The 24,499-nt window shown below is 37.5% G+C and overlaps 3 protein-coding genes across 4 annotated transcripts; 1 reads left to right on the forward strand and 2 right to left on the reverse strand.

Moving 5' to 3' along the window:
• Positions 1-9,988: 9,988 nt before the first annotated feature.
• Positions 9,989-15,919, reverse strand: LOC121771471 (glyoxysomal fatty acid beta-oxidation multifunctional protein MFP-a-like). The gene is made up of 18 exons (XM_042168256.1): positions 15,697-15,919; positions 13,871-13,942; positions 13,718-13,783; positions 13,583-13,639; positions 13,405-13,472; positions 13,237-13,318; positions 13,001-13,056; positions 12,572-12,874; positions 12,390-12,476; positions 12,076-12,250; positions 11,867-11,988; positions 11,607-11,770; positions 11,263-11,517; positions 11,040-11,161; positions 10,834-10,955; positions 10,596-10,744; positions 10,380-10,518; positions 9,989-10,256 (listed from the first exon to the last, which is right to left on the reverse strand). Exons 1-18 carry the CDS (start codon positions 15,794-15,796, stop codon positions 10,221-10,223), a joined length of 2,175 nt encoding a protein of 724 aa, XP_042024190.1. The 5' UTR covers positions 15,797-15,919; the 3' UTR covers positions 9,989-10,220.
• Positions 15,920-16,455: 536 nt separating this feature from the next.
• On the reverse strand, positions 16,456-20,843 carry LOC121771473 (dihydroorotate dehydrogenase (quinone), mitochondrial-like). Of its 2 annotated transcripts, XM_042168258.1 has the most exons (12): positions 20,777-20,843; positions 20,432-20,583; positions 19,760-19,842; positions 18,857-19,180; positions 18,505-18,757; positions 17,992-18,072; positions 17,780-17,887; positions 17,676-17,705; positions 17,422-17,559; positions 17,271-17,308; positions 17,094-17,193; positions 16,456-16,983 (listed from the first exon to the last, which is right to left on the reverse strand). In XM_042168258.1, exons 2-12 carry the CDS (start codon positions 20,579-20,581, stop codon positions 16,909-16,911), a joined length of 1,380 nt encoding a protein of 459 aa, XP_042024192.1. In that variant the 5' UTR covers positions 20,582-20,583; positions 20,777-20,843; the 3' UTR covers positions 16,456-16,908. The 2 variants fall into 2 exon arrangements, with proteins under 2 accessions (XP_042024192.1, XP_042024191.1); XM_042168257.1 differs by having other exon boundaries at positions 20,432-20,835.
• A 1,162-nt stretch (positions 20,844-22,005) lies between these two features.
• Positions 22,006-24,430, forward strand: LOC121772486 (probable acylpyruvase FAHD1, mitochondrial). The gene is made up of 7 exons (XM_042169613.1): positions 22,006-22,209; positions 22,300-22,465; positions 22,808-22,860; positions 23,060-23,122; positions 23,541-23,591; positions 23,685-23,802; positions 24,098-24,430. The coding sequence occupies exons 1-7, from the start codon at positions 22,096-22,098 to the stop codon at positions 24,208-24,210; spliced, it is 678 nt and encodes a 225-aa protein (XP_042025547.1). The 5' UTR covers positions 22,006-22,095; the 3' UTR covers positions 24,211-24,430.
• Positions 24,431-24,499: the final 69 nt, after the last annotated feature.

Consider the following 24,499-nt stretch of genomic DNA (forward strand, 5'->3'; position numbering starts at 1 on the left):
GAAATAATATTACAAATTACAAAAAAATTAAAAATTACATAATTAAAATACTAAAAATTAAAAATTACATAAATAAAATCCTAAAAATTAAAAATTACATAATTAAACACCTAAAAGTGAAAGAGAGATTGAGAATTGAGAATGAAAATAAGAGAATTTAAATGAGAATTGTGTAGTGTGGTGTGAATTTTTGGATGTGGAAGTGAGAGTATTTATAGATGAAAAATTGTATTTTTGGAGGAAAAAATTGAAAAATAAATTAAAAGTGGGTAGAAAACGGATATAATTTTTTGGAAAGTGGGAAAAAATATATATATTTTTTATTTTTTTATCGAAATTTTTAATTAAAATCTGATTTTTTTTGAAAAATTTTAAATTGCCAATGGGAGGCTGCCACGTACGCTGCTCGCTGGCACGGACGTGCTCGATACATCAAGCAGCGTCACGCCAGCGGCAAGACCGCAGCGGCGGACAGCGGTGCCATGCCGCTGACATGGACGTCGTCCTGCTCATCGCTGCGGATGCTCTTAATGCGAAGAATGGAGTTGAAGCAAAGTGGTTAATGGCGAATGGGCATATGTGAGTCCCGATGAGGCCACCCGCAACACGTCTCGCGGGTGGCTCGTATCTAGTCCCGCCGAGACGAGACGGCGGCGAGACGCGTTGCAGCGCCCCGTCTCGTCCCCGTCTCGTCGAGACGCCCGTCCCACCGAGACACCTATTGAGCTGTCTCGCCACGCGCTTGCGCGACGCCCACACGCTGGCCCGCAAGTGGGCTTCGTCAAGCTGACACAATAAATATTTTTTTTTAAAAAAATCGAATTTAATTACATAATAATAAATAAATAAATAATCGAAAAACGATAATGTTACCGTTTTTCGACCATTTTCCTTTTTTTTTACTCTATAAATACTCCTATTTCATCCTTATTTCACAAACAAATACACATCAAATCCTCCAAATCATCTTCATTTCCTCTCCAATTTTCATCTAACCTCTCATCACAAAATATCCGGCGACGGAAACTCTGGCGGTGGCGGCTCCGGCGGGTTTGACATCAACGCGTTTGGCGACTGGGGGGCATGTACAACGACGTGTTGGGTGGTTCCGGTTCCGGTTCCGGTTCCAGTTAGTCTACGCCGGGGGTACCAACCACCCCATTTTGATGTGGATGCATACGCTCGTCCCTCCACACCGAGGTTTTCGCAGGGATTATCCTAAATTCGGGAGGATTATCTGGATGAACCCCATCCGGAAGGAGGACGAGGCGGTGGAAGCTCCAGGGCATTCGACGCCGTGGAGGAAGAGGCGGAGGCGACCGAGGAGGATGAGGATGTAGGCCGGCATCCGTACAGCCGCAAGGACACGATGGCGGTGTACAACGCCTGGATCAGCGTCTCGTACGATCCCATAGTCGGGAATCAACAATCCCGGAAGTGCTTCTGGGAAAAGGTCATCGAGGCCTACAACGAGATCAAGCCAAGAAGGTCCCGCCGCCGCACATTGAAGATGCTCCGCGCTCACTTTGACCGAGTCGACAGGGAGGTCAAAAAATTCTGCGGCATCTGCAAGAACGAAGCGGCTCATTACCAAAGCGGAGCCACGGGAGCCGACATTCTGAGATCGGCTTTGCGAGTCTACTTCGACCACACCGGCAAAGAATTCAGACATGTCGATGTCTGGGAGGCCGTCAAAGACGAGGAAAGGTGGGCTGGCGGTGTGCGGTCCAGCTCGGGCTCGACCTCGAAGCGCACGAAACACACAGCTGGTGGCCAATACTCGTCTAGTGGGCGCGGTTCGGGCAGCGCTGCACAAGAGGCTGCCTCGCAGGAGGTTGAGGCACGACAAACGATACCGGGGGGTCCTCCCGTGTGCGCCGTCAGCCGCAAGGGACCAAGGCGGTGAAGGCGGCTAGAGGGAGGAGAGGCCGAGGCGAATCAAGCCAGGCTGGCTCGGGCTCGAACACCCTATTGTCCATGTACTTGACCGCCACGATGACGGACACTTCCTGCATGACGCCTCCACAATACCAAGCCCATCTTGCCAGAATTGAGTATATGGGAAGACAAATTGGTATTCCTCCTCCAGGTAGCTTGAGTGCACCGCCACCGCCTTCGGGAGATGATTTGCCCGCGGAGTAGTTTTTTTAATTTCTATAAAATTATATTTTAAATTATGTTTTTTATTTATTTTACCACGAATTTAATTATGTATTTTTTTAAGGATTTTAAGTTGTATTTTTATTTTATTTTAATGAAGTGTGTTTTTTATTAATTGAATTTGTTGGGAAAAAAAATAAAAAATGAAATTGAATGAATAGTAAGTTTAGAGATGGTTAAGAGACGAATAATGGATGGAGGGTTGCAGGTTCTTGTGTCTTAGTTAAGAGATTGAGTGAAAAGTACAGTGGAGACCATGAATACTTAAGGGATGAGACGGTTAAGAGATAAATAACAGACAGCATTGCGGACGGCCTGAGCACGTGCAAACCAGACTACACCACCATTTAATATTTACTACCTCTACTATTTAATCAGTAAATATTAATAATGGTAAATTGTCTATCTTGCAATTTTTTATATTTACTAATTTATTTAATGATGAAGAATTGTCTAATTGTTAATGTGATGATACATAGTGCAAAAACTAAAAATTAAAATTAAAAATATGATTGTTTAGTTGTATTACTTACATGACTTGGCTTACTGTAGCTCAATATTTTGTTCATATAATATTTTCTATTCCTTTTATCCGTGAATAAAAGTCACATTTTTCAATTTTTGTCATCTGCATAGGAGTCTCGACCATTTTTACTATAAATTGTGATAAGATCTCATAATCCACTAACTCATTTAACTCACATTTCATTTAAAATTAATACTTACAAGTGGTATACATATTCTAGTATTCTAGTACTATCTTTTTCCATCTTATTTTCTTAACATTTCTTAAAACTTGTGTTATAAAGAAATGAAATTCCTAATAACGAATATAAGGAGTATCAGTTATACAATTTTCATCAAATCTAAAATTATGAAAAAATTAATATATATATATATAGGTATTTGATCAAAACAAAAATGGTCTTAAACCAAGAATTGCAGACGGGTTTTTGTCCATTGGATTAGACAATCTAATCTTTAGATTACATTAATTAACGGCTAGATTTATTAGGAAGATATTATTATTTTAATTACTTATAATCTAAAAAGGTTAATTAAGTAAATTGCATATTGTCGTTAGTTATAGTATTTCCTATGATTGTGCTCCTTCATCTCTCCACTAACTTCTCTCCACTAACTGCTCTTTAGCGTAGGTTATCAGTCCATAATTTCTTCTCCTTTAATCTTTCGTCGAATTTTCATACCCTATTCCATTTACTGTAGTTCTGCTAAGTCTTATCATTTGAAGATATGCAAAAATTCTCTGTCGATGTAGTTATTGTGGTGTAGTATACGATGCTATGACCCAAATATTCATTTATTATGACACAAATTAAGCATATGATGCTATGACCCAAATATTCATTTATTATGACCCAATGTATGAATTCTCATATACTATTAGTTTTTTTGCCTAATTATGCTTATTATGACTCGTACATGCATATATTATGACATGAACTGCTAATTTACATAATCAATTTTTTCTCACAAGTTAGCTTGGTTATTGTACAAAATTCCCACAACAAATTAATGATTTTATTTTTATCTTTTTTGCTCAAAATGACTCTAACATGTACGAAGTATGACATAGAGTCATCTTATACTTTGTTTTTACTTTTCAGAAGAGATCAAACAACCATTATATTTTTACCTTGGTCATAGAGTCAGAAAAATAATTCATATTAAAGTCTAATTTGCAGAAACAATAAAATCCAAAGCCATTTTAAAGTATCACCCATTGATGATATAAAATATTTGAAAACCCATATGTTAAATACACACATAATTATATCAATAAAACATACTTTAAATCCAAAATTTATGACATGGCCACTACAGAAGCTCTGTAGCTTGCTATCATCTTTTCAACGTCGATCATCATTTTCTTGTTGTCCGTTGCATAATGTTTGGATGTCGATGTTTTATTGGAAAGGGAGCTGTGATTATTTTCGGCCAACTTCAACACAATACTTTTTAGCTCTTAAATACTTAAGCGCACCCTTATATCTAGTCGATAGTCCACAATTCCAATGGCCTTCTCTCACCCATGTTGATTTCCATCTGAGAAAATAAACATTGCAGTCACTTATGACATAAAAGTGATACAAACATGACCTAATTCATATATTTCACTTATGACATAGAAGTGATACAAACATGACCTAATTCATATATTGCTACTACATAACCCATAAAACTATTCCAATGCTAATCAATGACCATACATTTATTTTAGGTGATTCCAAATTGAATGCAACCTATAGAAACAATAACAGTTTGTAAACATGACACAAAGCTGTTACATATATGACCTAATACACTCATATTCTGATATGACATATATAATTATTTAGTATGACCCAAAAGCATATCTATTTTTTTAATAATTGTTTTTGCATGATTCAATTGTATTACCTCTCGGAGCCTTTGGGATCTTTTGTAGCTTTGTCTTCGCGGATGTTCTCTCATACACTACGTGAACAACAGATTTAAATTACAAATCGGCCTGATTTTGTCAACTTTAAGTCATGGGTTACAACATCGTACTAACCTTTTCCGTCACGAGGTGCGGATCCAGAGGCTCTAGTGTTGACCATGGTTGTAGTAGCTTTTTTGTTATCCTTCTTCGTCAAGTTTTGAATTCTGCCAAGGTTTTGTGGTAGAGGAATCAGTTTTTATGGAAAACTCGATTTTTGGTGCAGACGAGGTTGAGATAGTGGAGGAGACGACTAATGTTTACAGATTTGTATGGTTTGGGCGATTGGGTAGAGATTTTGGTGATGGGGTTGAGATTTGGGTGTTTTGTCGTGTAGATTCTAGGGTTTGTTGGGATGGGTTGAGATTTTGGTGAGAGAGATGCATTGAATGGCGAGGGAACCGAAGAATCAACTTAGAAAACGTGTGGAGTAATGATCCCAATTAATCTGGTCTTAATTAACGGAAGGGCGGTTGTTTATATTTTCTATACCTAAATTGCCCTTTCATGACATAGATCAATCCTATTATGACCCACAGAAATTGTTGACAAATCCACATCGTGGCCATTCATTTCCATATCTTACGGTCCATAATTGGTCTGTATTTCTATACTTAAGGGCTTCCTTTGATAGATTAAGACCCTATATATATATATATATATATATATATAGGGGAGCGTTATTCTCCTTTTCACATCTTAGATCATTTTTCCTTTTTAATATTACGCGTTAGATCTAAGGCATCAACAGATCAGATTGATTCTATAAAACTGGTTCCGTGTTGCATTATAGAAGGTGGTTGTATGCATTACAGGGTTATTATTGACATTTGACGGAAAAGTAACTGCCACATTTTGGTATCTGCGAATAATGCACCACATGGTCACGAGTAATGCATATAATTGACTATATAATGCACAATATGTGAACTGCAATGCATACGAATAAGATGTACCATGTTATGATGTTTGGACACACGTTTCTTGTTTCCCCTAAGGGTTTAATAAGCTTAGGGGCTAGGGTATAGTACGTAGACACGTATGTAATCTTCACATGGTAACGAGTAATGGATATAATTGACTATATAATGCACAATTTGTGAACTGCAATGCATACGAACAAGATGTGCTGTGTTATGATGTTTGACACACGTTTCTTGTTTCCCCTAAGGGTTTAATAAGCTTAGGGGCTAGGGTATAGTACGTACGCATTAATAACAAATTATAAAACGATACGAATAATTCACCAAATTGTCACGAGTAATGGATGTTATTAACTATATAATGCACAATATGTGAACTGCAATGCATACGAATAAGATGTACCATGTTATGATGTTTGACACACGTTTCTTGTTTCCCCTAAGGGTTTAATAAGCTTAGGGGCTAGGGTATAGTACGTAGACATTACTAACAAATTGTTGTTATTGGAATATACGTATGTGCATTATTTGGTTTAGGTAGTGCATTATGTAGCTGTTAATTGTCATTATCTCAGTATATTATGCATTATTAGAGGTATTGTGTATATGGGTTAATCAACGGATTGAAGATTACATACGTGCATTTAGTAATGTCGACGTACTATACCCTAGCCCCTAAGCTTATTAAACCCTTAGGGGAAACAAGAAACGTGTGTCAAACATCATAACATGGTACATCTTATTCGTATGCATTGCAGTTCACATATTGTGCATTATATAGTTAATAACATCCATTACTCGTGATAATTTGGTGAATTATTCGTATCGTTTTATAATTTGTTATTAATGCGTACGTACTATACCCTAGCCCCTAAGCTTATTAAACCCTTAGGGGAAACAAGAAACGTGTGTCAAACATCATAACACAGCACATCTTGTTCGTATGCATTGCAGTTCACAAATTGTGCATTATATAGTCAATTATATCCATTACTCGTTACCATGTGAAGATTACATACATGTCTACGTACTATACCCTAGCCCCTAAGCTTATTAAACCCTTAGGGGAAACAAGAAACGTGTGTCAAACATCATAACACAACACATCTTGTTCGTATGCATTGTAGTTCACATATTGTGCATTATATAGGCAATTATATGCATTACTCGTGACCATGTGGTGCATTATTCGTAGCGGTTTCCAGCCATTATTAGATTACTATTGTACCCTCATAATACACAAAATAGGACAAATAATGCAACACGGGATTAATTACCCAATGTCGATCTTGACCGTCCATTTCTCTAATCTAATGGCTGATATTAAGAAGGAAAAAGGAGGAAATATAGGAAAAGGAAATGAATACATCCATATATATATATATATAGGGTTGCGTTAAAGATAGAACCATTCTTAAGTGTAGAACCTAGAACTCTACATATTTTATTCATTGGATGAGGAAAAAATGACGGTCAAGATTAAAAATCATACATATTAGACTATGTTTTCACGACATTCCGGACTCAACATGTGAAAAAACTCACATGTTGATGGAAGAATGAATGAAACGAAGAAGAGTCCATGCATGCTTTATTTTTTCACTTATCTGCATTCATCCATTAATAATAGTTTTGGTTGTAATGGGAAGTTGTTGTGCAAATCAACACCATTGGATTAAAAGATCTAACGACCTCCGTTTGTCATTTGTTCTACGTTTAAGAATGGTTCTATCTTGACTTCTATACGATTTTTCCTCAATTTAGGCTATAACAAAATACTAGGAGGACTTATTGCATCTCATGTTATTTGAATCATTTACATTTATAACAAAAATAACACATTCGATTTTACTTACTCTGTTGCTCTTCTATTTTATTCTTTGTTCTTCCTCCTACTTTATTTCCTTTTATAATTTATTTAAATGAGAATTCTTAAATTAAATAATTAAAAAATAACTCAAGTATCATGAGAAGACCGAGACAAATATAATTACTATTCCAAACAATATACTTCAAGTATCATGAGAAGACTGAGACAAATACAATTACTATTCCAAACAATATACTAGTATAGTAAAACCATTACGAAGGAATATGAATATGACAACCAAACTCCAGTTGTTTTATTTAGGGTATTTGCTATTTGGTTTATCCTTTTCTTTATTAAAGCATCTCCATCCACAAGAATACCTCTCATACTAGAATTGGAACACTATTGATTGTGATTTTCTAGAGAAGAAAATAGGGAAATTGAGATGTAGACTTTGTGATATGTAATTGGTGATTAATTTGTATCACAAATTTATGGTCAACATATAGTTTGTTTAGAAATTAGACTGTATATAGTACTTTTTTCAAACTGAGCATTAAACAGTAATCAATCGTGATTTTACTCGCTATTTTTATTAAAAACATTTGTCATACTAGTACATATAGAGAGTTTTCGAATTTGGTTTAAAAAAAGTTGTGATCTTCTAATTTGTAAATTGCTATATTGTTGTAATAATAGTAGTATATGTATGTGAGACAGAGTCACAGAGGGCATCCAATTCACAGTCTCAGCAATCTAAATCAACTGATTATTTGAAGGTGAAGAAAGTTGGTCTCTTTCTGCTGCAGATATAATTAATGTTATCCTATTTCAGCCCCTTTTGCTTCAAAAGAATCAAAACTGTCTTAATTGTAAAAGGGGACCATCTAAATAAATAAAACTCAGTCGTTCTTTCTAACTAGTGCTCTTCTGTCCCACTAGAGATGATCGACTTTCATTTTCTGTTTATCCCAATTAAGAATATCCTTAACTCCCTCTCATTTCAGGCCTCAAGTCTCATTCACATCATCATTCTCCTAAATTTAAGTCTCAGGCCACAACTGTTCTAACCCTGCAGGCTCTATCTCAGGCCACAACTATTAAATTACACTATTCACAATTTACAATCTATTTTACGCGTAAAATAAAAAATGCCGAAAATTTAAAACACGGAAAAGTTGTTCTTCATTCGGAAATTGAAAATTACAACATAGGAATTTAAAAATACAAAAAAAACTTAAAACATAACGTCAATGCTGGAAAACGTTGGTGCGTGTCCAAATCTCTTCAATTAGATCGGCTTGGAGGCGAGTGTGTAGTTCGTCTTGGTGCATCGCAACTGAACAAGGATGTGTGCCCTTGTGCTCGCTAGTGTATTGTCCTCTCCAAGCCGTTGGACAATTTTTCCACTGCCAGTGCATACAGTCGATGCTGCCAAGCATCCCCGGGAAGCCGTGGGTCCACTCGTGCATGTTCACCAACTTCCTAACGCCGTCGGTCGTTGGCTTTCTCAAGTATGTATCCTTGAATGCTTCGATGACTGCCCGACATAATTTAGCTAGGCAATCCCGTCCAGTATGCTCGCTTACATGGAGATACTCATCGAACATATCTGCTGTAGTTCCGTAAGCGAGTTGACATATGGCAGATGTGCATTTATGCAAAGTCGATACACTTTGCTTGCCCTCAACATCGGTGGTTTGGCAGAAATACGAATCACGAGCTACAACTGCGTTGACAATGCGCAAGAACAAAGGCCTCCGCATCCGGAACCGGCGACGGAACATCTGATCACTCCGTCGCGGATCTCTAGAGAAATAATATGTGAAAAGCCGCAAACCAGCTTGTTCACGGTCTCAGTGAATATACATCCGAGTACATGGTACCCAGACTTGTTGTTCGTTCCAAGCTTGATAGCAGTTTGGTAGCGTTCCACTTCGTTGTTGATTTCTTCTTGGATTGCCAGTATCGCCGCCTCTAACATTCGGGCCATTTGAGCGTCGATTGGTCTTTGACGAGGAGACATTTTTTTGAATTTTAGGGAGAGAAATGAAGTTGAATAGATCTGAAAATGGATGGAGCGATATTTTATAGATAAATTTTCGATTTTATAATTTTTTTTTTTTGAAATTGCGGCGTAGGCCGGCCCGAACACCAATTAATGCTGGGCCGGACCCTGTCGCGGCACGTCCCGATGCACATAACCCTGAGCCGGGCAGGACCCCGGGCGCGTCCTCGGGACCAGCCCAGGCCGGAAAATCCTCCCCTCCATCGCTGCGTGACGCGGGTCGGGACCCAACTGCGGCCCGACCCCATGCGTTAACGATGCTCTAAGATGACCCATTACTAAAAATGAAAACACCTTTATCTCTACTTTATTCTCTCTCTTACTTTACTCTCTCCACTTTACACACAAAACAAACTTGCATAAATCTCCGTGCCGCCCAAGGAAGGGGTCATCTTCCTTGGGACGGAGGGAGTATGTACGAATAATATATTACTTTTGCAATCCCTGATTTATTACTCTTTTTTTAAAAAAAAATAATTGGAAAAAATTAAGTGGAATATGAGTGAGTGTTAGTTTTATCACATAAGATCGAAGCCAAGAAAGAATATTCAACTGCTCAAACCTTTGCATAACTAAGTGCGAAAATATGAAGTACGATTTCACCAAACAAGTTCACTTGTAATAAAAGTTTTATACTTCATCTTCTTTCAATTCTTGCAATTACACTCTCTTATTCTACTTCACATCTCCATTATTTTACACCCTTCGTGCAACCAAAAAACGAACATCGAACAACGAACCTGGGGATGCAAATAGCCAGCAAACCGCACAGCAACCTCACAAGCGTGACTTTGCAGGACTCGTCATTTGACTCTACATAACAGAAAAAGAGCGTGTCACCACAGGCGACGCCAATAGCCAGTTTCGTAACAAGAAACCATATATAAATTTATCACAAGTCGACAACATAGAGAAAATCGAGTTCCTGGTTCTCACCAGAGGAGCGCCCTTTGCAGCTCGTTCGGCTAAGTAAGAGCAGGGCTTGAAAAATTCTCCGTATGAGTTCGACCATTCCTCCAACCGAGAGCAGATATATTTGGATCCGAGAGAATCAGCCCAGAATATGAGACCTCCCCTGTTCAATACACGAAATTATTATGTAAAGTTTAATGTACAAGTGGGTTCTTCCCATCATCGACTGCTTAAGCATACCTGTATGGGGGGAATCCCATGCCCATGACAGCAGATACGTCAAGGTCAGCTGCTTTGACAGCTATACCTTCATCCAGGACACGACATGCCTCGTTTACCACGGGGAAGAATATCATTTCCACAATATCCTTATCTGACAATATTGTTAACTGGCCATGATTTCAACACCACAAGTTAATATAAGGGATGTATTACGAGATTTATGACCAAGAGTTGTAGTTTAAGATGAGACCGTAACCTTAGGGTCGATGGCAGCACCAGACATCTCCCTGGCTTTCTCAATGTACTTCTTGATTTCAGGGTCGGGGTTGGCCCTGCGCTTGTCGTCATAAACATAGAAACCTCGACGAGTAGTTTCACCTAGAGTAGGTACATTGCCAAGTTATAGGTATTTTATGTTTTAAGAATTGCCAAGTATCTTTTTAGGTTGAATCAAAGATTTACCTGCTCGCTTATCCTCTTGCATGAGTGGTATCAGCATAGACTTGTAAGTTCTTTCTGGGAAGTTCAAGACAAATTGTCCCCCGGTGGCGACAGCCACTCCAAAACCAACAAGATCACACAGTCTACAACCATGTAACATAACCAATGATGTCAAAATCTTAACAGTGTTATCATATATCAAAAGGCGGATAAAGTGCTCAGGTGAAAAGGAGCAACAAACTACCTGAATGGGCCCATTGGCATGCCAAATTTGGTGATTGCCTTATCAATCTTATAGATATCTGTACCATGTTCAACAAGTAGAAGAGCGCCTTGAGTGTAAGGGAAGAACATTCGGTTGACAGCAAAGCCCGTGCAATTTCCAACCACAACAGGCGTCTTCCTAATCTTCTTCCCAACATCGAGCAAGTCCACAATAACTTGAGGAGACGTCTTTGAAGTGCGTACGATTTCTAAAAGTGGCATGACATGGGCAGGACTGCAGTAAATACAAAACCGGGTGGTTTTTATGTGTCGTACTATCGTTACATGCAGACGGGTGTAATTCAGCAACTGCATCATTTTTACCTGAAGAAATGAGCTCCGATAATGCGATCATGAGACCTAGTCTTCTCCCCAATTAAATTCAGGTCGATGGTAGAAGTGTTGCTAGCAAGAATGCAGTGTGGAGGGCAGAATTTCTCAAGGTCGGAGAAAATTTGCTGCTTCAAGGATACATTCTCAATGACAGCCTGTTACATGTTAGGGAAACAAATAAATTCAAAAAAGTTGGCCAAAGACAGCATGAGTCAAAACAAACACAAGTTGATAAAAAAATTTTACAATACCTCAATCACCATGTCTACGTCTCTAAAGCTTTCATAATCGAGGGAGCCTTTGAGCAAAGCAAGAGTTTTTTCAATCTTCTCTGGACTCATTTGCCCTTTCTTCACACGACTTTTCAAGTTTGCTGATAGAAATAGATATGAGTTAAAATAGATGTACGTTCATCTCCATATAGTTGGTAATGGAACGCGAGAGACCGGGTATGTCTCACCTTTCACTCGATCAATTCCAGCTTGTAAGAACTTATCATTGATTTCTTTCAGGATAACTTGGTAATTAGCCAGAATCAGAGCCGTCGCTATTCCGGAGCCCATTAGCCCTCCACCGAGTATAGCGACCTTCTTTACACTCCTTGGTTTCAACCCCCGATCCGAGACTCCAGGTACCTGTTAGCATCAAGAAAAGAAAAGTAAACGTCTGTATTAACATGAAAAATTATTAAAACTTCACTTTTTCAAGTTGATATGTTACTGTTTGATTACTTAATGAAATCGCAATTGATTTTAAAAAGAATCAAATTTTAACCTTTGTGGTACCCCGCTGGGCGAAGAAAAAATGCACTAAGCTCTTGCAAGTATCCGACTCCAGGAGAGACTGGAATGCCTCAGCTTCCTGGATTAATAAAAAAAATAGAAAAGCATTTCTTATGTGTAAAGAGATTTTGGTAATTAATATTTAAGGAATTTACAATCGGATTAGAAATGGACCTTCCAAAGTCCAGTACGAGCACCAGAAACTACACCCTCCTCGATAACATCAATGCAAACCAATGGATGCATGAGGTTTGGAGCCCGTTTACGAGTCTGAGCTCGTGCAAACTTCAGTATTTCCCTTGCTTCACCTAGAGGTTCCAACTTATCAGTCTTGTAGTAACTGATAACCCATGGTTTTTTAAGCTCCAAAATATCAAGAGCCCAGCGACGAGCGGTATTCAGCAATTCATTCGGTGGAACAATAGCATCCACCAGTCCCACATTTAAGGCCTCCTCCCCTTTTACAGGCTTTGAAGTCTACGGTAGAGAAAAAAACAGATAAACTGCTGAAAATAGACTTGAAGCCAAAAAACTCAACCAACGTTAACAAATTGGAAATACTAATAATTAATAACACATATATTAGCAAGGTTTAAAGCCTACCAGCATCATTTCAAGAGCCTTGGCTATGCCTACAAGGCGTGGAAGGGCCTGAGTGCCTGAAATACATAACACTTTGTAAATATCTTTTTGATACTGAACAGACTCACACAGCACTTTTTATTGCCACTGGAACGTTATAAAATGACAGACATCAGTTAAAAGCAGCTTGATGAGAAAGCCAAATGCCGAAATCAACAAGTATGCTATTTTCCGGACAAAAGAACTACTTCCCTTACCTCCGAATCCAGGAATTATTCCAAGCTGCAGCTCGGGCAATCCTAACTGAGCAGTAGGGGTAGATATGCGTGCATGACAGGCCTATTGTAAAGCAACAACGGATCATATAACAATTTTGCATATTTCCATATGGACCTGAAAACACTGAATTTAGGTGGAGAACTTACCATTGCAACTTCCAATCCCCCACCCAATGCAAGACCATCAACAGCAGCCACGAACGGTTTCCTTGCAGCTGATGCAAAATTGTTAAACCAATGATAATTTGACCGCATAAACAGAAGAACAGTTGTTCCTATATGTTGAAAGAGTATTCAAGACATTAAAGGAGGATTCTTAATATACCTGCAACAACATCACTGAGAATCTCCAGTGATACGAAACCAGGTTTTGGAGGTTGAACTGTGATTAGAAAGCAAACAAGCACAGATGAGATACTTAATCAACTGACCAAATGAGAATACAAACAACCACGCTTACTGCTTTTGTTCTGAATTTTCGTAAATGCGCTGATATCAAAACCACCCGAAAACTTCCCTTTTGCACCTGCTCAGAACATGAAAAGAACCACTTGATATATCAGCTATCCTTGGTGTTCAATATGAAGAGTAGGAATAAATGACATTTACATACCGGTGATAACAACTGCCTTCACATCCTGTCTGCTCAGCGCCTGCTCGCAGCTGTCTTTTAAACTGTACAACACTGCATGCAGAATAGAGAGGAGAAGGAGCATTAATCAATGCGCTGAAAAGAATTTCATTCAGCCCTATGGCTCTAAGCAAAGATTTCGAATGAATCAACTCTGGTCCTAGTCTACTCTATCAAGTATGATGAATCGGGACACAAGATGTCAGGGTAAGAACCGAACAATCATCATCAGGTTCTATCAATACTAAACTGAGCACATTTTCACTATCCCTAAAGTTACATGAATGTATTGTTATTCTACACAGCTACTTTTTCGTGTTCAGTCCACGATTTACTTAAAAAACTTCCCAAACAAAACAAACTTATGCTGTGACATACTCTTGGTGCTTGAAAGATAAAATATCAAAACTCTTATCAATTGATCCATGGCATTGAAGAATAAATCAGAGGAAAATACGTGTATAGAGATAATTGTAGTTTATGATATTTATTAAGTATGTAATGCTCATGTTCATCTCTAGCTCAAAATATCCACCAGGAGACGAAGCTCCAAACATAGATGCATTTCCCTTTCCTGCAGATCCTCACTCGAAATAGAAAGCTAAGTCAATATATTACCCAATATTTACTCTCACATAGGCCCTTACTTAAGAAACTGGTAGAACCAGCCCAGCACTTAATCCCTCTCTCAAATTTATCCAAAAAAGAAGATACATATATATATCATCAACAACTGATAATGGCAATACTAAAAACTAAAAAGAAAGCCATATCAACCAGACCAAGAAAAAGAAGCTAAAACAATCAAATCTCCTAGAATTTCAGCCAACATATACATATAGGCAGTGTTGTCAAAATGTCGTTCGGGTCGCCTGGGTCGATACCATCACCGCCCCAACATGGGTGGGTTGATCGAGATACAGGGTCGCCGTTGGGTCGCCTGGGTCGCCCTAAACACATGCTATCTCTGATTTTCTCAAATCTCTCACATGTTTTCTGACTATCTCAATCATGATTCTCTATATATATGCATGCACCACATCAAACTTTTCAAACCTACTTTCTACACTTTAGAATTCGGCCTCTTCACTCCTAAACAAATAAACAATTCAAAGATCTTTTGCTGCCACCCTTCATATATTCCTTTGTTTTGATATTTTCAGACAATGGTTTCAATTATTTATTGTGTTATGACTTTTGAACTGTTTTGATATTTTGATCATTTCTATTTTCCACTTTATCTCTATTCACATGAATTGCGTCTACATTTATATTATTTGATATATTATAAACATTAGAGCAATATATTTATTTTATTTAATATTAAAAGGCAAAAAAATTAGCCTAGATTTGTGGGTCTCTCAACCCCGTCGACCCGCGACCCAAATTTTCACCTCATCGACCCGGTGCGCCCCGCGACCCTAACAACACTGCATATAGGGGAACCACTATATCTGAAACCCTCCTAAGTAGCCAATTCATAAATTATCAGAATTTTGGGTGAAAGCTAAAATTTGCTACATAAAACAAACCTCCTAAGTAGCAAACAAAATATTTGTTCATAAATTATCAGAATTTTAGGTAAAAGCTAAAATTTGGCACATGAATCAAACTCCCATAACTAGAGATCAATCAAAGTCAATTACAGAAAAACTAAACCCTCACCCACACACATCAAAAACCAATAATCAGCCAAATTAATAGCACTATCGACTAGAAATAGGTAAGAAAATATCATCAAAGTAAAATGAAATCATGAATAAAACATAAATTGTCGATGATCGGCGAAATTTTCAAAGCGATCATACCATCAAATGAAAGAGAATTGACGGGCGGGTTGATGATGGTGATGATGGCAACCCCATCAGCTCCGACATCAAGAGTCGTTCTTCCAGTAGAGCTGCTCATTTTTTGGAAGTCGTGAGTGTTTCTTCAGAAAGAGAGAAAAATAGGATCTGTGTGAGGTACCAAGAAAGAGGAGAGGAGAGATGGGGGTGTCGTGTCCGGAAGTGTGAACAGTGACGCTACAGATAAGCTTTGATATATGTGTATAGTGTACGTATATACGCACAGTGTGTGTATTTCTGTGTGTAAATGCTTCATTCGGTGAGTCGTGAAACTTATGTAGGATTATTTTAGTTAATGAATAAAATCATACGCTTTATAATAGGATTAGATAGTAATACACCTTTTTTTCATTAAGCCAATCGATTTCATGTACCTAAAATTATAGAGTATGTGAAGGTGGGATAGAGACTCTTCATAAATATTATTGTAAAACTATATTAATTGGTCTTCGATCTAAAAGGAGTTTCACCATATACGATTAACATTTTTTATTTTGTTGTCTAAAAGGATACTAAGATGACAAAACAAAATGATAAGGGGGGATGATAAATAATACAACTAAATAATTGAAGAATATTTATTGATCACTAAATGTAGTAGGTGATCTCTACTATTTTCACACCGGTAAGAGGGATGAGAATAAGCAGATATTTAAATTTTATTTTTTAAAATACATATATATTTAAATTTTAAAAAAATACAGAGTTCACAAAAAAAAATCATCCCAAACTAAAAACCGATTCAAACAAAGTTACATGTTATGTCTTGAATCTAGAGTTTACAACGAGCCATATATATAGAGTTTTTTTTTAAATAAAATAAAAAATAAAAAATCGGGACGTCTGTCGTGGCACCGCAATGACGGACGTCGTCGGAAAGCCGCGGATCTGCGGTGTCCGCAAGTGCCGTCAGCGTCCGCCTCTCGCACGCCTAATGGCGGACGTCCGGGACGTTCGCCATTGCTGATGCTCTTATAGCGGGAATATATCATTGAGAAAAGGTGGGAAAAACTTCCACTCTCTAAGCGTACATGACAAAAGGTTCCTCCGACGAATGTAAAATCACAAAAACACAAGGAAAAAAGTAAATAATAAATAAAAATTTGGCAAAATTTTGTATGAGGAATAATAGTGAAGTGGTTTAAAAACGAGCAGATTCTCTCAGCTCTGATGCTATCTGCAGTCGGCTCCAACAGCCTCATATATAGACTTGAAACCATCCTTCTCTAAGCATTCAGCAAGCTCAGCCTACAAATTAGCATACAAATTCATCTTTGTTATTTTTCCTCTAAATGAAAGCGCTCAGCAAGCTTATTTTCCAAGGTTAGGTTGGCCTAATAAAGAAGCAATCTTTGTACCTTTATGGTAGGTATGAGGGCAGGGCCACCATATGCAAATCCAGTATACAGCTGAACGAGAGTTGCTCCAGCTCGAATTTTCTTGTATGCATCCTCTCCACTGTAAAATATACTATAGGGTCAAGTTCATGGACGACTTGGATTTAAAAGATGCCAATAAGGTTTAACGTTCTCTACCTGCTAATACCGCCACAGCCAATTAAAGGAATCTTTCCCTGTAATAAGATCAGACGTGTTGCATCAATCAAGGAGTAGAATAGGAGCAATACCAAATAGCCCGTAGAGATCTCTTTAGTAAGCAGATAGAAAGCATTTTCAAGCTCAATACCTTTGTAAGAATATACATGTCCTTGAGTATGTCAGTCGATAAACTCAAGAGCGGCTTCCCACTCAAGCCGCCTGTTTCTTCAGCAACAGGATTACCTTTAACAGCTTCTGGCCTTTGAATGGTTGTATTTGATATGATCTTTACAAACAAAAGAATGATTATAGATTTCAAGAGTATAATTTAGTCAACAAGATCTCCATAAGAATGATCTAAAGCAAGCTATAGAGTGAGATGAAGATATTGATTTAACGTACCAATCCGTCTACTCGGAGAGCAAGAGCAACCTATACACAAGAGAACAAATCTTCAAAAGCCCGTTGGAAGAAAAACACTAGTGACAAGATAGATGTGTGCATACCGCTGCAATATCTTCAAGGTCCTGTTTAGACAAGTCAGGTGCAATTTTCACAATCAACGGAGGTGGCCCATCCTCCGCCCATTGCATTTCATCACGAGCTGCTTGAACCTGGCCCAATTTAAATATTATTAGTATTAAGTATATATGAGCTTGATCGGTGTGTATGGCTACGATCAAGATCAGGTGACCACATTAAGAAAGGGGACTATTACCTTCTTGACAAGGTCTTTCAACTGTTTTCTCCCCTGAAGTTGTCGCAGTCCGGGAGTATTAGGAGATGAAATGTTGATAACCTACACGGAAACAACTCTGTATTATATTGTCAGAAAATAGTTATTCAACAAGTATATTGAAGGATCTGATATTTTTAAGGTGAGATTTTCACAATCATTACACAGAACAGAGAGAAAAGCAAACAAAGATTTTCCAACACCCCCCCCCTCCCTCCCCAAACCTCGCCATCCTTCATAGAAGGTCACAACTAGATTCTGCCTTAAATTGGCCTCTACATAATTATTCTTCTATGCCACTAAGACGACTCACCTTTGAATTCTATATCCAACAATATACATCCAAGAAGAAAGAAATTATGCTTACGCAGGTTTCATTTTTAAGTTGCATAATGTCAGCGTGGATATTTATAAAGCAGAAACATTACATGCTCAATAAAATGTGATGCCAATATTATATAAGTACCACTGGGAGGAATAAAATAAAGCATATACCAAGTAATCAGCATACTGAGATAATGTATGAACTCCTTGTACGTAATCAGATGCAGCATCTTCACTGGACTTATTCTTTCCAAGGTTAACTCCAAGAATCCCAGGCCCGGCTTTCCCTCCTTGTACAACACCGTCTCCTGACAGAGACGTACTGCTGGATGTTTCCAACTTCCTTTTACCATGTTGGGCGCCCAGCCGCTTTGCTACGGCAACAATTCCTTCACTGTTGAAGCCACATCTATTGATGATAGCACTGCAACAAATACTCAAATAGTTGAATAGGAGGACAAAAACCAATGGATGATAGTATAAGCATTTGGTAGTGGATTTCAGTTGGAACGGACAATCTTACCCTTCATTTGATAATCTAAATATACGAGGCTTTGGATTACCCTCCTGTGGAACTGGAGTGACTGATCCAACCTCTACAAAACCAAATCCTAACCCAAGTAATCCCTCAACAGCCTCAGCATTTTTGTCAAAACCAGCAGCAAGGCCAACTGGATTGGAGAACCTCCTTCCCCACACTTCAATTTCCAAAATGGCTGGATCTGGCCTCTTCTCCACAGGGACCCACCCTCGTGCTGCAGCAGTAACTGCCAGCCGGTGGGCAGCCTCTGGATCCAGGAGTGCAAAGAAAGGATTGACTAGCTTGGTTGCAGAGAATAGCCAGCCACTGCATGTTCAAGATGTGTCAAAGTAGATATTTACCTCAGGTGAAGTATATCGAAGTGGCTCATAATACTCGGATTTGTTTAAGCTATAGAATTCAAAACAGAACATCGAAAAAAGTTCTTCATATCTCAAAGACAAGCTCAATCATCTATATTCCAACCATGACCCTGTTTTCCTAGTGAAGTTAGTAAACGCATTTCCACTCTAGTGTTTAATATAGGTTCAAGACTGTTCCAATTTGATACTCATCTCACAAGATTAATACTACTACCAAACTTTTCACAGTAACTGAATATTCAGCCTCACATGTTTCCATGTACTTCAATCGTTCCAGTTTGGTGTTCGTACTATTCTTTGTCCAGATTCTTTTCAACATTTAAAACAATTTAAAAAACTTAGGAGGCAGTAGTTCTCTGCAGAAAGCAAGAGCATTCATATGAGCATCTACAGAAGTATACAAGTACTAGTACATCTTATGAAATGAACATAACTCACAATCAGAAACCTTATCCAATCTTTGCAAACCTAAGTTCAACCGAAAGTAGTGCATTTTAAAGAAGAAAAACGATCGTTCATTTACCAGAAAGTTGCTTCATCTACAGTACTTGCATATGCACCTCCACCTATAAGTAGACCTATACCAGCTGCTGTAAATAACCTACCCTGCAGTTCAAATACACACTAAGAATTTTGAAACAAATAGGGCAATACAACTAAAACAAACTAAAAAAGTTCATAATTGCAATTTCAAATATATCAAGCTGAATAACTTCATTTGGAAGAAAAAATGGCACTAGATCCAGTGCACATTCCGCCTCGACTAGCATTGTAGCTCCAGTAATCACGTATATCAATTAATTACTCAAAAAGATGAACTCACAGATAGAGCAGACATGATTGATTAAAAAAGTACTACTAAGATTTTACATTTTTCCATTCTTGGAAAGAAAACTGAAAAGCAAGCCCTTTACTTACTTCTTAACAAAACAACTTTAAATAAGGTCAAGATATCAAAAGCAGAAAAACAGCAGATCTAACTCCATTAATTGTAATTTCCTTTTTTTAAAATTTTGTTCCAGAAGATTGCATTAGCCTGTTTAAAAACAACCCCAAGTAAAAAAAAAAATTAAAAAATATCCCAACTACGTTTTACTACTATTTATGCAGCTGAATATCATAAAAACCAGATATTTCTATTTACAAGCTGAAAAGCAAAATACACCGAAAATTGCAAAACATAAAGAATTGGTACCTTCTTAGGAAAGTGGGGAACTTTGTGGCGAGTTGGAGGCGGTGCAGCTGAAGCTTCGCTACAGAAACAATTCCTCGAAACATTGGTGGGTCTAACATTCCGATTGAAAGAGCAATTTCTTGCGAATTTCAGAGCCAACCTCGTCGCCATTACTAATTCCAAGAAAAAACAGGGAAAAGGAAAAGGTTGAGAACGCCCAGCCCTGCGTATATACGTGTGTGTATATGTATATTATGTATGTATATGCGCAATTGTGGGTTCAGTTGCGAAATTGTAACGATTGTGCGTGGGAGAATCTGTGTTTTTGAGGTTAGCAGAAATTTGAAGAGGGAAGGAGCGGCGTACCATAATCCAGGGTTCACTTTTCCCTTTTTTGTATTTTTTTAATGGCTGGATTTTTATTGAGTTTATGCTCGATGTATATGAATATATTATATTCATTCCCCTCTTATCAAACAATTATATTATAGGGTGTTCGGTTGACTGGATTAAATGTCATAATTAAATATGTATCATGTTTGGTTCATAAGATTGAACCCTTTAACTTAATCCTATATGGATAGTCTCATGATAATTAGTCATAGCCTCCCTCTTCAACTAAAATAATCTCACAACTTAATCCTAGATGAATAGTCTCATTATATTAGTCATGGAAACCGAACCACCTAGCTGTACTATGTTAGTATTGCATTGTTCAAGTCGTCGTGACTCATGTACAAATGGAATTATTTAATAATATAGACGGATATGCTTGATTTGATGCACTAATAATTCTATTTATGCAGTGTTAACATGTAATCGTTTCTTTCACTCTTATCTATTTCAGGGCATATTTGAAAAATAATAATTATTAAAAAAAACTTTTTCAAGTAAATATAACTTATTTTTCACCAATAATACTATCATTGCAATTCATATCTCTTTTCTAACTCCTAATTATGCATTATTTAATAAATTTAATCAAAACAGATAAAGTAAAAACACAAAGATAATAGTATATAATATTCACTTTGTATATTAATAAATTTTCCATTTTGCCATTTTTATTCATGAATCAATAAACTGTACAATTGTTTTTTTGCTACTTTTGTTAATAAACCACGATTACACTAATTTTATCTTACTCACAATTTAATAGGACTCGCTCCACTTCTTCCTAGATTGCCCAAATGAATGTGCTAATAGACAGAGGAAATAAAATAAGAGCATAATTTTTTAAAAAAAATATAAAATGTTTCAGTTTAAATGAGGCTGGAAGTGGAAAGGAATATTAACTCACTAATGGGATGTAAGAGATAATCAATACTAGTTCATAAAAACATAAATTCTTTTCCATTTGATCTGATTCCTAAAAATTATTTAAAAAAAAAACTGAGGCAGTGTTGGCACAATAATTTTAAACCGACAAATTAAATAAAAATTGGAATGAAGGACCATTTCGCCACAATTACGATTATTAATTAAATATATAATCAACTTTTAATTGGAAAATTTCCTTAAAAAAATAAAATTATTTTTAGTAGCTATTTTAATGGAACGTACAAGTAATGAAGCGATTAGTACAAGCTCCTTTCACCTAAACATCGAGTAATAGATCAGATTATCGCCGCCGTGGAGGTGGAGTAGCACTCTCTTCCTGCGTAGTAACACCAATTCATCAGAATATGGCCACTTCAGCTTCCGCGATTCAGAAGCTTCTGACCGTCGGAACCAAAATAATCGGTGTAGGTCGCAACTACGCCGCGCACGCCAAGGAACTCGGAAATGCTGTGCCTAAGGTTGTTTTTTTTTCTTTCCCTTTTTTCACATTTATCTGCATTTTTGTACTTCAAATTGTGCGTGATCTTTCCTTTTATGCTTGTTTAAAGGAGCCGGTGCTGTTTCTGAAGCCGACGACGTCGTATTTGGAGAACGGCGGGAAAATTGAGGTGCCGGAGCCGCTGGAGGGGCTGGATCATGAGGTCGAGCTGGCGGTGGTTATCGGTCAACGCGCCCGTGACGTGCCGGAGGCCACTGCGATGGACTACGTTGGAGGTATTTCTTGTGATCAAAATTGAATCTTATTGTTAATCGGATGGTATGATTCCTCTATTAGAAAACGTTTTTTTATACCTGTTGTTCTGAAATGATGAATGTGCACACGTATGTTGGTGATGTCAATTTAACTTCTTCGGGCGGACTTTGGTGGTCCATATGTATGGCTTGCCGATCTTGTTTGCTCATTCTTGCTAGAACAAAAGGGAAGGCTAGGGATAATAAATAGCTTATTTATTCATGATTTTGCAGGATCTTAAACATATGTGTATCTTGCTTGATCATGATGTTCAGTAATTATCTTAGGATTATGTTCTTAGTGCTGACACTCTTGTGTTTCAGGTTATGCTCTTGCTTTGGATATGACTGCAAGGGAGATCCAATCTGTTGCTAAGGTATGTGTGCTGTTACGTTTAATAAAGTGTGCTCAACACAAAACTGTCATTTGAAGTGTGTTTTTGTCTTCCTTGTAAATTAAAACATCTGCTCTAGGTTCTTTTTGTGCACAAGTTATTAGCATTTGGAGTTTTACTCGTGTTTGTGTCCCTTTTTAAGTGCATTTATATTTTTCACAGATTTTATTTTGTGCCAAAGTCTGCAGGTCTTCCGTGGTCTGCAGCTAAGGGGCAAGATACCTTCACCCCGATCAGCTCTGTTGTAAGGACTCATCATTATACTTTTGTCTCCCATTTCTGATTTAAAACTTCTACGTGCTTCCTAGTTAATTGTTTCTTGTATTTATATATTATTTGGATAGGAGCATATTGAATCGATGTAGTATAATATTTCATAAGATTGACTCTTTTCTGATCCTTGTGACCATCTGTGTTATTTCTTTTATTTTCCCATTTCCTTTGGGTGGTTGTTTTATGGATTTTGTTTCTAAAGTGAACCAAATGTTGTGGTTTCCCTGCAAAGACTGGTGGCAGAAGACCGTGGTTGAAGAATGAATTGGCTTTATGTTCATGTATAGCAATTTTTTGTAATATACTTAGACTTATGGGGTCCTTTATTTATAAGCACTAATTTGTTGTGAGATGCTTTACACCTAAGTTTTTCGATTGTATCTGCACAGTTGCCAAAATCCATGTTGCCAGACCCTCACAACATAGAACTCTGGTTGAAGGTACTAGATGTTGTTAAGTACTGCTTTATTCTTTAGTCTACTCTTAACCCACTTCCTTTATATTGCTTTCACCAATAAAACCTCTCTCTGTAGGTTGATGGACAAATTCGGCAAAAAGGATCGACGAGTGATATGATATTTAAGATCCCATTCTTGATTAGCCACATCAGCTCTCTCTTTACGCTTCTTGAAGGCGATGTCATTTTGACAGGTATGCGTCATAACAAGAAACAGCAGTTGCTGTTTTACTACATAAATGTACATATGAAAGTTGTCCCAATGAAACCATTGGATTCAAAATGTACTTGAGAGTTAAGAGTCGGAGTACTTCTCTACTAGTGCTAAAAATAGGCATATTAGAGAGACACTTAAAACACAACTTTCTCTATCTTTCATTAATTAGATCAAACAATATCAATTTATCTTTCTCTCTCTCACACACACAACAGAGTATTGTGATTCCTGTAAACTCAATTCGTCCGTAATATTACTATTTCCCTCTGCAGGGACTCCTAAAGGTGTTGGCCCAGTTAAGATAGGTCAAAGAATTGAAGCTGGAATTACTGACATTTTGGACATTCATTTCGATGTTGCAAGACGCAATAGAGTGATTCATTGATGAACCAAATACATTCACGCCTGCAGCAGTTAAAGACCCGCCCTTCTTGCATTTGCTTGTCATCCTTTCCAAGTCTCAAAATCTAACAATTAACAAAGCATGTGTAATGGCTTTGGAAAGACTGGGAATTTATCCCACCATGAAATGATAACTGCTCCTTTTGAGACCTACAGACTAAGGTTTTTATTTGAAATTTATAGAATAAAGTGAATTTTGTTGATCTTCGTGAATGGTATTTGGCTGGTGATTATTGTTAAGACCTGTACAATCCTAAAAACAAGCAATTGTT

This window comes from Salvia splendens, chromosome 16, assembly GCF_004379255.2.
Source record: "Salvia splendens isolate huo1 chromosome 16, SspV2, whole genome shotgun sequence".
Taxonomy (NCBI): Eukaryota; Viridiplantae; Streptophyta; class Magnoliopsida; order Lamiales; family Lamiaceae; genus Salvia; species Salvia splendens.

Bases quoted from the DNA above. Each gene is read 5' to 3' on its own strand.
- LOC121771473 (XM_042168258.1), bottom strand. From the start codon at position 20,581: ATGGCGACGAGGTTGGCTCTGAAATTCGCAAGAAATTGCTCTTTCAAT. The intron at 19,181-19,759 runs GTAAATGAACGA...TTGAACATGCAG, and splicing joins GTAGATGAAGCAACTTTCTG to TGGCTGGCTATTCTCTGCAA. The intron at 17,560-17,675 runs GTACGTTAAATC...TTGTTTGTAAAG, and splicing joins CTCTCCGAGTAGACGGATTG to ATCATATCAAATACAACCAT.
- LOC121772486 (XM_042169613.1), top strand. From the start codon at position 22,096: ATGGCCACTTCAGCTTCCGCGATTCAGAAGCTTCTGACCGTCGGAACC. The intron at 22,466-22,807 runs GTATTTCTTGTG...CTTGTGTTTCAG, and splicing joins TGCGATGGACTACGTTGGAG to GTTATGCTCTTGCTTTGGAT. The intron at 23,123-23,540 runs GTAAGGACTCAT...GTATCTGCACAG, and splicing joins TCACCCCGATCAGCTCTGTT to TTGCCAAAATCCATGTTGCC.
- LOC121771471 (XM_042168256.1), bottom strand. From the start codon at position 15,796: ATGAGCAGCTCTACTGGAAGAACGACTCTTGATGTCGGAGCTGATGGG. The intron at 10,519-10,595 runs GTATGCTTAAGC...TGTATTGAACAG, and splicing joins ATGGGATTCCCCCCATACAG to GGGAGGTCTCATATTCTGGG. The intron at 10,257-10,379 runs GTGAGAACCAGG...TCTGTTATGTAG, and splicing joins CTGCAAAGGGCGCTCCTCTG to AGTCAAATGACGAGTCCTGC.